The sequence below is a fragment of the Heliconius melpomene genome, chromosome 7 (genome assembly GCF_056956725.1).
Source record: "Heliconius melpomene rosina isolate 202511_hmr_F chromosome 7, ASM5695672v1, whole genome shotgun sequence".
In the NCBI taxonomy this organism is placed as follows: Eukaryota; Metazoa; Arthropoda; class Insecta; order Lepidoptera; family Nymphalidae; genus Heliconius; species Heliconius melpomene.
The window spans coordinates 12,757,029-12,771,592 of NC_140395.1; the positions used below are offsets into that span (position 1 = coordinate 12,757,029).

General features: G+C 30.4%; 3 protein-coding genes across 3 annotated transcripts; 1 reads left to right on the forward strand and 2 right to left on the reverse strand.

Moving 5' to 3' along the window:
* Positions 1-499: 499 nt before the first annotated feature.
* On the forward strand, positions 500-2,686 carry LOC146537903 (GEL complex subunit OPTI). Its single transcript, XM_085188657.1, has 4 exons — positions 500-728; positions 802-905; positions 1,027-1,156; positions 1,492-2,686. Exons 1-4 carry the CDS (start codon positions 627-629, stop codon positions 1,546-1,548), a joined length of 393 nt encoding a protein of 130 aa, XP_085044783.1. The 5' UTR covers positions 500-626; the 3' UTR covers positions 1,549-2,686.
* Positions 2,687-3,350: 664 nt separating this feature from the next.
* On the reverse strand, positions 3,351-6,648 carry Tcs3 (Probable tRNA N6-adenosine threonylcarbamoyltransferase Tcs3). The gene is made up of 7 exons (XM_085188655.1): positions 6,433-6,648; positions 5,930-6,151; positions 5,552-5,702; positions 5,020-5,126; positions 4,339-4,505; positions 3,756-3,856; positions 3,351-3,508 (listed from the first exon to the last, which is right to left on the reverse strand). The coding sequence occupies exons 1-7, from the start codon at positions 6,545-6,547 to the stop codon at positions 3,367-3,369; spliced, it is 1,005 nt and encodes a 334-aa protein (XP_085044781.1). The 5' UTR covers positions 6,548-6,648; the 3' UTR covers positions 3,351-3,366.
* Positions 6,649-7,664: 1,016 nt separating this feature from the next.
* LOC146537905 (proline-, glutamic acid- and leucine-rich protein 1-like) lies at positions 7,665-14,454 on the reverse strand. Its single transcript, XM_085188652.1, has 13 exons — positions 14,325-14,454; positions 14,071-14,218; positions 13,779-13,899; positions 13,250-13,387; positions 12,772-12,911; positions 12,512-12,664; positions 12,078-12,173; positions 11,344-11,494; positions 10,926-11,044; positions 10,103-10,202; positions 9,263-9,442; positions 8,952-9,127; positions 7,665-8,675 (listed from the first exon to the last, which is right to left on the reverse strand). Exons 1-13 carry the CDS (start codon positions 14,326-14,328, stop codon positions 7,808-7,810), a joined length of 2,394 nt encoding a protein of 797 aa, XP_085044778.1. The 5' UTR covers positions 14,329-14,454; the 3' UTR covers positions 7,665-7,807.
* Positions 14,455-14,564: the final 110 nt, after the last annotated feature.

A 14,564-nucleotide genomic window follows, 5' to 3' on the forward strand; every position in this document is an offset into this window, starting at 1 on the left:
GCGCTTTTTCTCGTTACCAAAGCGAGGTAAAGAAAATATTTCTTCTTTTAGGACCTAAAATTTAGGTCAATCGAACCACACAACATGTAGCGTTTATAGTCGCACTCATATCCTGCGCTACGGCTGCTCAATATGTGCATAACTATGTTGTTTCTAAATAAATAAAATTCATACTTCAAATTGAAACAATTGATTATTCTCAGTCAAAATTTTTTATTTATATAAAATTTGAACGTAGGGTGACTTAAACCAGCATCTATGGGAAATTGTTTGAAAGTTATTGATATTTAAAAAAAACCCTAAGCGTGGTGTCATTTTAGAATTTTACTCAACTCAGATTGTTTGAAACGCCATAATCAGAGAATTGATATATTAAAAATATATCAATTCTCTGATTATTGCATTTCTAGCAATCTGAGTTTACTAAAATTCTAAGTAATATAAATCTATATAAATGTAGCAATTGGCAATATCACAGGAACGAGTTTTGACATTGACAGCAATAGTAGTACGTTTAATGACAGTGACGTGACGTGTAAGTTTTCAAGGTATCGAATATTTTATTTATTGATTGCATTTATAAATGAAATTGTAAGTATTAAAAGGGATAAACACAATATAATAAAATGTCAAGTAAAAATAAATCTGTGGACAGCATTAATAAAGCTAAAGCTTCGGACAGTGTTTGGAAAAAAGTCCTTAGTCCAAACACCGAATGGCCGGACAAGGTTAGTTGAAATTATCACGAGACTGTTTAATCTAATCACTTAAAAGTTTTATTAATGTTATTTTTATTTACAGGAGGAATTTCTTGATGTCATATATTGGATGCGACAAGCTATCGGCATTGTTTTGGGTCTATGTTGGGGTGTTTTACCATTGAAAGGCTTTGTTGGACTTTTGCTGTAAGATTTCGAAATTTATTTAAAAAATTAAGTGCAATCATTTACGTCTATCCATAAATATATGAAATAGTAATATTTGGTTTCTTATAATATATATTTTCATAAGTATATATATTTTTAGCTTTGTACTTGTGAATGCTGCTGTAATATATTTCTATGTGAGCAATTTCCAAAGTATTGATGAAGAAGAATATGGAGGCATGTGGGAAATAACGAAAGAGGGATTTATGACTTCCTTTGCTGGATTTTTGGTAAGATTTTGTAAGAGTTTAAGAGTTTATTGCCATGGATGACTAATTTTACTTTTATTTCTTTGAATACTAACTTGATAAAACATACAGTTGAATCTTCTAAAAATATACAAATGATTACTTGCATCACAGATGCAATAAAGCCTGAAGAGATATTTCAGTTAAGAAATTATATGTTGAGTGGTATTTATGTAGTAAGAAATAATTTAAATATGTTTATTTCTACCAGTCAAGATGAACCCACAACACAACGCCCATCACAAATACAGTCACACTACTGTGCCACAACAGCCTTGTTTGTATATTGTTAAAATTATATAAATGCCTCTTTTCAGGTAACTTGGATAATAATGTACACTGGCTTACATGGATACAACAGTAGTAACTTATGAAATTAAATTGACTGTATATTGAATTGCAGTCTACAAAAGACCTCAATAAATAAGTGTAGTACAAAAGTTTATACTTGTGGCGTTTGATGATACATATAACTCAATTGTTAATTGTAAAAATACTATAAACAAAGGAATAGTCTTATTTTAGTGTGTAATTGATATATTGAATGGATGAAGGTAATATTTTTTGAAAATTAAATTTGGATTGTCATATTCACATTATTTATTTCCTTTAGCTTCAGACAGTGTACTGTTAAGATACTTGGTTTTCTGTGCACCATCTAATTTTCTATACTGGGTTTTTTACAAACACAAAACTGTTTAATATAATTTAATCCCATGAGTAGGAATTGAACCCAAAACTGTTACATTTACCGTTAGACACAATGCTGCTGCAAAGTCCTCATTATGAAATAGTTTAAAGTAGATAAATAATTACTATTATTGGACCTATTCCTATTACTTTCATTCATTCATATATTTAGTGTTTTTTTACAAGTCATATTTACAAAATCTTACAGCTGTGCTTTATCTGACTTCTTTTAATTTGTATTTAGCAATTTTACTTTCCCATATAGTTTTTGGCTATTTCATTTTTAAATTAGCATGTTAAAGCGAGTTTTAGTGCCAAAATTTATATTACTTTTATTATACATAATAATTATCATAATGTGAAGTAGGTATATCAAATTCATAAGTATGGTAAATGAATTTGAAAAAGTAAATGATTTGTACTCATACATTGACTTGAGGAATAATAAAACTATTAAAAAAGCTATCATATCTAGTAAATTCAATATAGTAATTCTATTATAATGAGTACATTATATCTTCAAAATAAATAAATGTAATATTGAAATACTTATGTTTAAACCTTGGCATATACTGCTTCATATAGTCCACAGAATATATAAAACTTTTTAATCAATGCATTTATTGTAAGTGATTAATTGTTAAGTTTTCATAGTTAGTTTCCTATAATATAAACATTAAGCATATTTAATTTAATTCACAAAATGGCAATATCTTTTTTATTTTACTATGTTTATAAATTTTATTGGTTGTGTGTACGGAAGGTCATGTGTTTAAAGTGAGATCCTTGTTTTGAACAAACATTATATTGGTTGATTTAGTATGAAATGTCTTTTTATTTTCTATATAAAATATCCCCTGACCTGATTGCCATTCTCGCCGTAATTCGAAAAAGTAACACTTTTGCTACTATTCTGTAAAAATACAGTTTAATAAAGAATAATTAAGCATAGCATAGCTTTGGGATTATTCATCCATCAAACAATGGCTTTAAAATAGGCGTAAAATAGAGTGCCATAACACTAAATCCTTCCCAACTACTCAGATATATACAGCAAATACATAAAATAAACCAGAGCAAATATATTTATGACTGTGATAATAACGTTGGAGATGATGTGAGTGACGACATCTGAGATGGGATTTCGGTATGGTCTGTTCGCCTAAGCAAAACATTAAGTGGAGAAAATTTTGCTTTCGGCGACGTCGCGGATAAGCTTTAAGAGCGTCACCGTCCGACATAGTATAGTCATAGGCCTGGGAACTACACATGTCGGAAGGAAGTGCTGTCCCTGGAGTCCCTCCCGGAATCCCAAGGACGCAATGATTGATGATGAAGGACATGAGAGCCAACGAATTGTCCATTAAGGACGTTAAAGATCCTGAAAAGTGGAGTATGTTGAAGAAAGGCAAATCCTGGCATTCATAAAAAGTCAAAAGTGAAGTATCTAACAAAATTTACAAAAACATAAAATAAAACAAACAAAGCAACCAAAAACAAGTTTAATCATCTCTCCAAGTGACTAGAACATCGTCAGTCCTGTACCTCTGCGTGATGGTGGAGTCCGCGAAGTCCATGCGGGTGCCGGCGCCGTGGGCGAGTGCACCCGCGTGCGCTATCATTACACCGTTGTCTATGCAAAACCTGGAAATTTGGAATTATTTAATATATATTCATTATATAATATCCATTATATAATAGCTGTAAATATTAATTATATTTTTAGGTTTTTTTTAGTTTCATGTTGTATTCCACGCATAGCATGGTAGGTAGATAAACTTGGGCTAGTGTTGTGTGTTGTTGACGGTGTCGGCAATAAAATTTTACTTTTTTTAATAACCAAACCATGTGGAATAATGTATAGAAGCATAATAAAAACTAAAGCACAAACCTTTCATCAGTTGCAAATATTTTAGCTCCTCTCTCTTCGCACATGACTCCCATCATCTCTTGTAGGCGTTCATTGCAACCAACCCCACCTACTATTAGTACCTAAAAGAGATTTTAAAATGGAAATAAATAAAATATACGTAATTATGATTCGTATTTGATTGCCATTCGAAAGAGTGTGATATTATATTATTATTATAGTAGTAATATTTTTATTTGCTAAAACGCGGCGTTGAGTTCCGCGAATTAACACACTCAACAACAGCTCAAGAATCAGACTAAAAGTGGGGAAGTCTTAATGGGAACAGAGTGTTATAACACTAGGTTTAAGGTAGGCACCTTGCTTTGTGGGGGAACAGCATGACGCTAAAAAATAAAGCAAAAAATATAATATGCAGGGTATATCTAGTACTTACCACCTCTATTATTGTTATATCAGAGTTGTTTAATGTATAGTTTATTACTGTACAACTTCAACAAAATCCATTTTAGTGTGAAGATCAAATGAACAAACATCCATCATCACAAACTTTTACATTTATAATATTCATAAGATTAGTACAAAAAACTAAAATAAGCCTCACCTCATCTGACCCACAATGTGCCATAGCTCTTTCAGTTATTTCCACTAACATTGCAAAAAGTGTTTCTTGCAAAGAATAACATAAGTCCTCTGGTGTGTATTCTTTTAATAATTCATCTATTCTATCCTCCATGAAAGATAAAATGCCAGAGAAACTGACATCCATTCCTATTGAGAAATGTTTTGAGAAGAATGTTTATTTTGGAGTTTTATTAAATAAGTATTTTTTTAAAAGTTGATATGAATTTCTCAAACTAATAGATATGAAAGATAATAATTAATATTCATACATATAATGTTACCAGTTGTTTTGTTGTTAATCGAGGAGTTCTAGCTGATGTGTACTTAGACATTCTGAACATTTGTGCAAGAAAGAAAGAAAATAATGAAAAATAATAAAAAAACCCTATATGAAGTCTGCACAGCTGCCGACTGTACTATATACACAATTTAGTTAAATTTCATCTTCTGTTATGTATCAGTTTATTTACTGAGCAACTTCCTAATATCACATGTAACCTACATGTGATAAGGGAGTGTAAGCACTAACAAGAAGAAATCGAAATTTATACAGGAATAGCAAAAATATTGAGATTTTATATTTTACTCTATGGAACCAGAAATTTAAATATTAGGGCAAGAGTCATATAAGATGCAGAGGGCAAATCAACAATAATAATACCTTTAACAGAATATGGCAGCTGTAAATATTTCTTTCCTTTCTTTGCCATTTGCTCTATATTGTAGCCCGGACTGGGTGCATTAGATAATTTTAATACTCTTGCAAATCTGAAAATAATTAAAATACATAGTTCTTCAAGTGAAAGAATTAAATACAAATATTTAGAAATTAAGCCGTCTTCCTGGAAATAGTCTGATAAAGTCAATCTGACATACTTATTTTCAAGCATACATATCAATTCAGCAACAGTTTTCCGTAGTTAAGTATAATTTTTAAGAGTAAAATAATATATCACATATATTTATTACACAAATCACATAGTTGAGGCCATTAAGGCATTTCCACAAGTCTGCCTTTAAACACTGTAGTTATGAGATTGATACCCAAACACTGGGAATATATATATTTTTATTATTTTCATATTCCTGCTTTCATAGGAAGTGACTTAACACTAGGTTCCCTTTATATTCCCAGTTTTGTGGAAATGAGGATATCATAATTTGCAACTAATCTAATATGTAGGTTCTATTACCTGTCCAAACAATTACCAACAGCTATATCAATTGTTTCACCAAATATCCTGTACCGCTGTCTAGAATAAGCAATGACTTGTGTGTTACCACCACTCACATATAGTACTGTAGGGTTGTTTGCTTTAGTGATTAGTCTACCCATTTCAATATCTGTTTGTTTTATTAAGTAAATATATTTGTGTTTATGAGTTATTACAATTATTTTATAAATAATTAATTGAAAGTATTTAGACAAAAAATGAAATAAAGTACAGTAATGCACAAACTTTTAGCAGTAATGCCAATAGTTACTATAAATAAGTAACAAAATATTTTTTTTTTTATTTAGCAACACAATATTTCTGAATTTTAAAAGTATTATAAATCAGAAAGGATACGTCCTATGCAATGATTTACTCCTAGAATTGGTTTCTTCCATAGTTTTGCACAAGTTCTAGCTACTATGGCGCATACCATCAGTGGAGCACCCATTCCAGGGCCTTTGGTGTAACAGACCACATCTATATCACGAGGTTTTATTCCAGATTGTTCTAAAGCTTCTTTAAGCAGTTCATGTATATTTTGTTGGTGATGCTCTGCAGTTTCCCTTGGTAGAAATCCTGTGGCCAATTGAAGTGATAAATTTACTGATATAAATAAATGGAAGAAACACTAGTTGATAAATATTAAAGATATATTTTTTCTTTTATATCGTATCTGAAGAAAATAATAACCTACATATGACAGGCATATTTAATACATTTTTTTTTAAACATTACGTTAATATTTTTAATTTAACATTAAATATATATATTATATTAATCTGGTAAAAGTACAATGCACAAATATTTAAAGATTAAAACAGAATTTACAGAAAGTAGTAATAAACTTAAATACTAACCTTCACCCGGCGGAGTAATGTAAGTTCGTCTGCAATTCGCAAGTATATTTCCATCTTGGACTATACCTATTCCCAATTTATTTGCACTTCCTTCAAAACCAATGGCAATAACCATTTTTATTATAGTTTATTATAAATGTTATAGTTGATATCTCATATGCTATGTATTTACAAAATAACTTTGATTTGCATGTCATTTGTCAGTGTCGAATACCTGACCACAGATTGTAATATATTTTCAGCAATAATATAAAAAAAAATAGTGTTATTGACAGAACACATTTACTCATATGGTATGGTATAGGTGTTATTATAGCCATAGTAGAGGAAAATGAAGATGTTTATTTTAGTCATAAATAAATATAACCCTTCCTTCATTTAAATCGTTATGCTTAATATATACTTACTTGACTTATATTACTATGTCTCCGAGTTGGGGCAGAGGGCATCCACAGAGTTTCGCCATTTTGTAAGATCTTGAGCTTCTCGTTTAATTTCGTTCCATGTCCTGCCAATCTTCTTCGCCTCGTCTAAAACTGATCTGACAGCGGATACTAAGAATTTGGCGCAGACATCAATTTACTAAAACTTGAAGCTTGTGCGACACAGCCTTGGTAACCAAGGCTGTGTCGCAGTGTGTGGAAGGTATTCCACGTTTCGCAACCATAAAGCAGCACCGACTTTATATTAGACCCAAAAATCCTGAGTTTAACTCTACGGGTTAATTTACGTGACTGCCAAATGGTTCGTAGCTACGCGAAAGTTGCTCGGGCCCTGATAATTCGCGAAGAGATTCTTCTGTACTTGTTCTGTACCTCCTGCTTCTGACACGACGCTACCGAAGTATGTGAATTTGTGAACTTATTCCACAATATCTGTGCCTATTTGCAGTGGTGTCGAGTTCTACACTACAGATCTTATCTCTAGCGTGTTTCGGATGTTACATTTAAGCCCTATTTTAGATACCTCTAACTTTTATTATAAAATTGAGAAGTTTGTTAGGTTGAACTTCATAATAACGTTTGAAGTATACAGTCTTTGTATACCATTGAATATTCGAAATTATTTGGAGTGCAAATTTACTTACGATTTAAATTACGATGTTCATCATATTTTATGAAAATACTTTATTCTACCGATAAAATTTAGTACATAAGTTTCATTGAAAATATATTCACTATTTCTCTAATTAATTGAAATGTTATATTAATAATTTAAATAAAACAAAAATATCATAATGTATGCTTTATTACCAAGTTAAAGTTACATAGCACTGTTTGTAATCATCAATTAGTAAATGAAATTAATAATAATAATTCAAATGCATATATTGGCACAATTATATATAAGTCAAAAATATATATGTAAGCAAAAATTATGTTTCAACAGCTTCATCATTGACTTCATCAACAAAATCAGCGAGCATGTCTTCCACTGAGATTACATTCTTAATAATTTTACTATCATTTGCTGAATCTAAAGCATCATTATTATCCTTAGATACATCACCATTTTGAACTATTTCATCATTTTGCACATCTCCATTAGCTGTAGAACCTTCTTTAAGAGAAATTTGATCATCGCCATTGCATTCAACAACTTCAGATTCTGTATTATCTGTGCCAATAGATATATTTAGTTCTATGTCTTGAGAAAGTTGTGTTATTTGTCCGCAAGAGATTTGTACATCATCTGTTTCATTAGTACTAGGTAAGATTTCATCATCATTTTTTTCTAAAATTAAAACTTTTTCATCTCGTTTATTGTTAAAATCGTAAGTAATTTCCGGTGAAATATTTTCTTCTATTGCATCACTTGACACATCTAACGGTAGCTGTGTGGGTGCTTCGTGAATAGGAACGTTATCTTTTATTTCAATATCTTTTTCTTCTTCTTTTTTATCTTTTATTTCAAAACAAACAGTTTCTTTATATGTATTTGTATTATCAACGACTTCACCATTTTCAAGTAGAGGTACTACTGTATCTTTATTACTATTGTCAAATTGATCATTTACTTCAATTTCATTTTCTATTTCATTCTCTCTTATGATTTTAGACGTTTCTGTTACCTCAATGACCATATCTTCATCGGAATCATCGCTTATTTCTACAGAAGGTTCCATTTCTTCACTACTCAAACTTATTTTGTCATCTTCATCTCCATAGTCTTTACGAAGTTTTTTGCTTGACGGCTCATCTATTGCTATTATTTCTTCTTCTGTTTGCTCTTCTGACGGTAATCTGCGTAAATAGAAAGTTATTAACAAAACAATAGTTACTTTATTAACAATAGTTAATTAATGGTTAAAGAAACACAATATAGATTTGATATACATGCTATAATTTTTACCTTCGCGGCGTATCCCGCGTATAGTAGAGTACGAAAATGGAAATGTTCGAAACATTGCGTGTTGAGAGATAGAACTCAACGCTGCGCTTTGTCTTTTTACCAAATTGACATAAGCATTGAGACCACAATCCTTGCGTTTACGAACTTAAAATATTGAAATCACTTACTTATCTTTTCCCAATAAAGATTCCAACGCAGCTCTATTTCTTTCCGACATCTTTTTTCTTTTATTGCTTGGTTTTACAGTTTCTTGTGGTATTTCCATTGCAAAGTTGATAGATGGTGGTGAACAGTGCAAATGAAGTCTTATGTTCAATAGGGCTTGGGTACAAAATTTAGATATCTGCAAAATAATATCAATTATTAACAGTTTGTGTTTTTTATTTACATGATATAAATGATGCATTTAATTTTAGTGTGTGTTTCTATTCTACAACTTATTATATAAAAAAATCATAAATAAAAAAACTAGTCTCACCTCAGTATTCTGCATATTTACTAAAGTACTATACAACTGTAAACAATATTGTGTGGGAGGAGGCGTAGAATTAGGTGTGGTCTTTCTAGAAGCTTCCAATACATGTAGTAATGACAGTAGAAAATCATCTTCATATGAAACATGGTTGAAACATTCACGGATGATATTTTCTTGGAATAACTAGAAAAAAAATATAAATGATTGAATACTAGCACCAAAAAAAAATTCTCATCGTACAATTTAATGATGTGTGTATAAATCATGTATTTAATACACTACAATCATTATAGATTAATTGTTATTTATAAAGCATTATAGCCCAAAAAAAAATGAAGAATAATTGTTAAGATCACATATAAAAAGTCATGCTACTTAATAATAAGAACTTTCTAAAACTGTACTCTTATTAATAACTAGCGCACCCGGACGCGGCTACGCCTGCTTGAAATATAAGAATATAATTTCTATAGAAATATAATTTCAATCTAGATGAAATGCTAAAAGTGACTATTATATTTATTTTCATAAGGATGAATATCAAAATGACGCGGTAACGAACGCGGTCGCGTAGCGACGACGGTTGTTATTAACATGGCAGAATAAATTGCATGTCAAATTAGAAAGTATTTTAATTTATTAGTTTATATGTGTAATGTAATATTATATAGCCTATAGCACTTCTGAAGAATGCAGCTTTCATACAAAACAAAAACAAAGTAAATCGATCCAGTAGATCCAGAGATCTTAGCGTTCAAACAAACAAACAAACAAACTCTTCCGCTTTATTATATTAGTATTAATAATAAAAAAAACATAAACATACTTCAAACAAAATAATACCTTATGAATAACTGGTTTTAGAAATCTACCACATACAGTGAGGAATGCTTCGGCACATTCAAGAGCTGCTAATGCTACTTCATTATTACTTTCTTCTGACCTGTAAATATTAATAACATAACTTCTACACACATTTTTATACAATAATAAATTATAATCTTCATGTTTCATTCCACAGGGTTGATGAGAAAACTTAGTGCTAAGACACTCCGTTGCCCACTTTCAGTTGAATTCTTGAGGCATTTCATTGAGTGGCGGAACTCAACGCCGCGCTTAGCCTGGTAACTACCAGAACGAGGAAAAAAAATATTTATTTCCTGGATTGGTAATTGAACCGATAATCGTCAGGGTTACAGTCGCGTGGTTGTGCCTCAGCTCTACAAGGAATATGGTGAAGCTAAAGAAACAAAATAAAAGCTTAATAAGAAAAATAATCTATATAATTATATAAAAGGACATGTTTCTATTGACTGAGGTAAGACGATCGCACAGCCGTAACCGCTGATGGAAGAAACGTAAAATTTGGACAGATGTTTATTTTCGTAATCTGGACACTTACTAAGAAGGGACTTTGAGAAATTTTAAGCTTGAAGGAGTGAAATAGGGGTTGAAAATTTGTATGGAAAAATCTTTAAATTGGAACCGATTTTAATAAACTTTGCAACTCACACTCTTAAAAATATTTAACTGGACATGTATTTCATGGTTTATTAGAATTCATCCTCTAAACTGAAAATAATTTTATAATTATATTTAATAAATATTCGTTTAGTTCAAGCGGGCAAAGCCGTGCGGGGCCGCTAGTTAAAATATAAAATCTTACACATTAATTTTATTCTTCTCTCCTGGCATATGAGAAGATATAGTGCTCTGTTGTAATTGACTGTTTGCTAGTTTTCTTTTAGCTTTTTTACTTAAATGTTTCGTCGGTTGGGGGCCCATCTGAAAAAAATACGTAACGTAAAAACTCTATATTTCACATGACATTGAAGCTTTGGTGGCGCAGGAGTATTAGCGTGAATACGTAAGCAGGACGATTGTGGGTTCGACGCGTACTCAGAGGAACGAAATATTTCATTCTGGTAACAAGGTAGACTCGGCGGTCAGTTTCGCCATTCAAAAGTCAATTCCTCAAGAAGAAGAATAGGAAGTGGGGGACGGAAGTGTATTTATGGGGAAAGATGTGTCGTAGCACCAGGTGAAACTAAAAAAACAGAAAAATATAAAAAGACACTACTTACAGTAAGCTCCACAACTTTCTTTCGCGGTATAACATCTTCAATTATGTGTGAGGATAATTCATCTTCCCATGAGCTATTGTCATTTGTTTTATGTGAACGAAGCATTGTAAACCAATATGTTAACGTATTATACGCTGTTGTACGAACTTTTCTGAAATAAAATATTTTTTTTTTATTCAAAATAGACTTTATATCAAATAACTATGTATAAACCTTGGTTATCCTTAATGTAATAATGTCACATACAATTATTAATGGGAACAGAGTGAGTCTTAACATTCTGTTCTCATTAAGGCATAGCGTGTTGAGTAGCGGAACTTGTCGCGCTTTGCATCGTTATCAGAGGAAATGACAATATGAAATATTTAATTTCCTCGAGTGAGAGCCGACATCATAACCTATCGTGGTGACAGTCTCACGTTTGTGTAGGAACAGAATATAGTCCTAGTAGCACTATTGTGTTGATTGCAAGTTAGATAAACATCTCTAATAAAAAAGTAGGGATTCAATCCAAAACCATTGCGTACACAGTGAAACCACATTCCACTGCACTATAAGAGTGTAATTACAATTCATTGTCAAAGTGAAATAAATTTATTTTAAAAAAAGTAGACAGGCTTAATTTACCTACCTGACTAAAGTTAACGCCTCAGACCTGAGAAGAACCAGTGCAAAAAAGTCAGCAGCACTTTATTTATACTTGTTAATTAATTAAAATTAATAAATTCAATTACCTGTTCTCTTCACTTGGATTGTCAGAACTCCATCTCAACGTTTGCATCACTAATCTGAATACTAATGGCGAGAATGGTATTAGGTTTGAACCTAGGCTAAAAAAAAAATATTATTACTATTATTATCTGTATTTAAGTGTAGTAAAATGTTACTTAATAAAACTCAAAATATATAATTGTTTTTTTCTTAGTTTAGTTAGTGAGGCCAGTCATGGCACAGAAGCACAAGAGTGCGACTGTAAACGAGGAAAAAAATGATTTTTTCTCAGAGTATGAAAAATGAAAATAATTCACTCTCTCGAATGAGAATCGAACCCACAACCTTCACATTTATAATCAATTAGACAATGTCCCACTGCTTCACAATGGCCTCAACATCTCTTTTTTCTCAACAAGATATTAAGATATTAATAAAAAAACCTAAAAAGACTTACCACATAATTAAAGCATCTAAACTTCTCAAAGCTTGTATTTTAACATTTATAACAGTTTCATCTAAATTTGAACTATTTGTGACACTTAATGCTCTGACTATCACGTCTAATATGGCCCTTGGTTGTATAGGTTTTGCCATTGGATAGGTTTCCCTACAAAAAGATAATAAATAATACAATACAATTATGATATACATAATATATTAATGCTAATAACCATACAGTATGTAGAAACATAATTAAATATTTTCTTTACTTACACCAACATAGCTTGAATCAACACAAACACATTTCTTAGTCTTAACTTTAGTACTAAATTCTTATTTTTTATATTTTTCCCCGATTTTGATATATCATTTAAGAATTCTGCAAGAGGTGATTTAGCCGAATCTGATTGGTTCTGAAAAATTTATAAAAGATAATATAATAATATCATGTGATTTTTTACACAATCAAAGATAACCACCATACTTTGCTTATGAAGAGTAGGGAAACAAAAATAATAATTAATTCTCCTGAGTGGGAATTGAATTAACAGCAATAGCATGCAGTCGCTGGCTTTTCTATTACACCACAATATACAAGATTATTACAGTAAATAAAAAATCTCAAAATTTTAAATTTTAAAACTTTTTTTTTTATTTTAAAACTATGAAAATATATTTTTTAATTGAAGTTAAGAACAAAATTATATATTTTTAAATACAGTGTGTGTTCAACATAATATAAATAACTTACTGTATCAGTATCCTTATATATATCGACTGCATTTGGGAAAATAGCACTAATAAGACTGTGAGCGGCATTACATAAAACACTAATTTGATCTCTCCAACTGGATTTAGGTGTAGCTGTCTTTTCTTTTGTTGGACGCACCTACAAGTATACAACAATTGCATTTATCATAAAAATAACTTAAGTGTAAAAGTTCTTTTTTTTAGTTTACTTCACATGTTATTCTGCATATATAAAGGTGAGCAGATAGAACATAATGTTCTGTATTCTCTGCAATCCACCCAAATTGAAGACATTGTATTTTGAAAGATAAAAACTTAATGTTGTATTACTAGTATTTAAAAATGAATAACTCATCCCCCAAGTGATGAATAAGCTCACAATCATCCCATTTGAAGTCACACTTTTCCTTTGCAGCATAATGGCCTCAATATTTTTAATCAGTAGTAGTGTATGATTATATTTATATAATAATATTTTAGTATCAAATAAATGACTATAAAAATATAAAAAAGATGAAATATAATAATACCTGCTGCAATGCATGTGCACATTTTGCTACTTCAATAACTCTATAATAATTGGAACTGCTTAGGAAGCTCACAAAATAGTTTTCCATATTATGTCTATGTGACATACAATATTTTGGAAACCTAAAACATTAGATCATATAATATGAATAAAATCATTTACATATGTAAAAACAGAAATAAGTGTATACAAATTCTAATTTTAAAAAAATTCATGGTCTCAATTTTGAATTTCCAACTATAAGAGAGATAACAAAATAATAAAAGCTAAAACTAAGCAAGGTTATACAATACCGGTCAATAACATTTCGCATCTCTCGTAACCATGCGTTGCAGTTTGGTTCATTGTCTTTCGGTAATTTTTGAAAAAATGCTGATAAGGCTTCTTTAATAGCATCGCTATTATTTGGGTCTACCGTACGAACTTTATTTAATATTTGATCTGAAAAATTATATCAAGAATATAATTATTTAATACTACTAGAAATCAATAATTTCATATAACATTTGAAAGTTGTTTCGTAATATATTGATGTAAAGATAATAACCCATTTTAAACAAATTAATAACTAAACCATATCATATATTAAAAGTTAAAAACAAATGTTAACTTTTTCCACACTTCAAACACACGTGTTTTAAAAAAAACTATTTACTTTTTTTAAACTATCAAACGTCAAAGAGAAGGTATATGATAGATACATAGATAATACATATATACTAGAGATAGATTATAGCTGAATATATTATAGTGCTATAATAATGTTCTTAAAATGCAATGCAATATA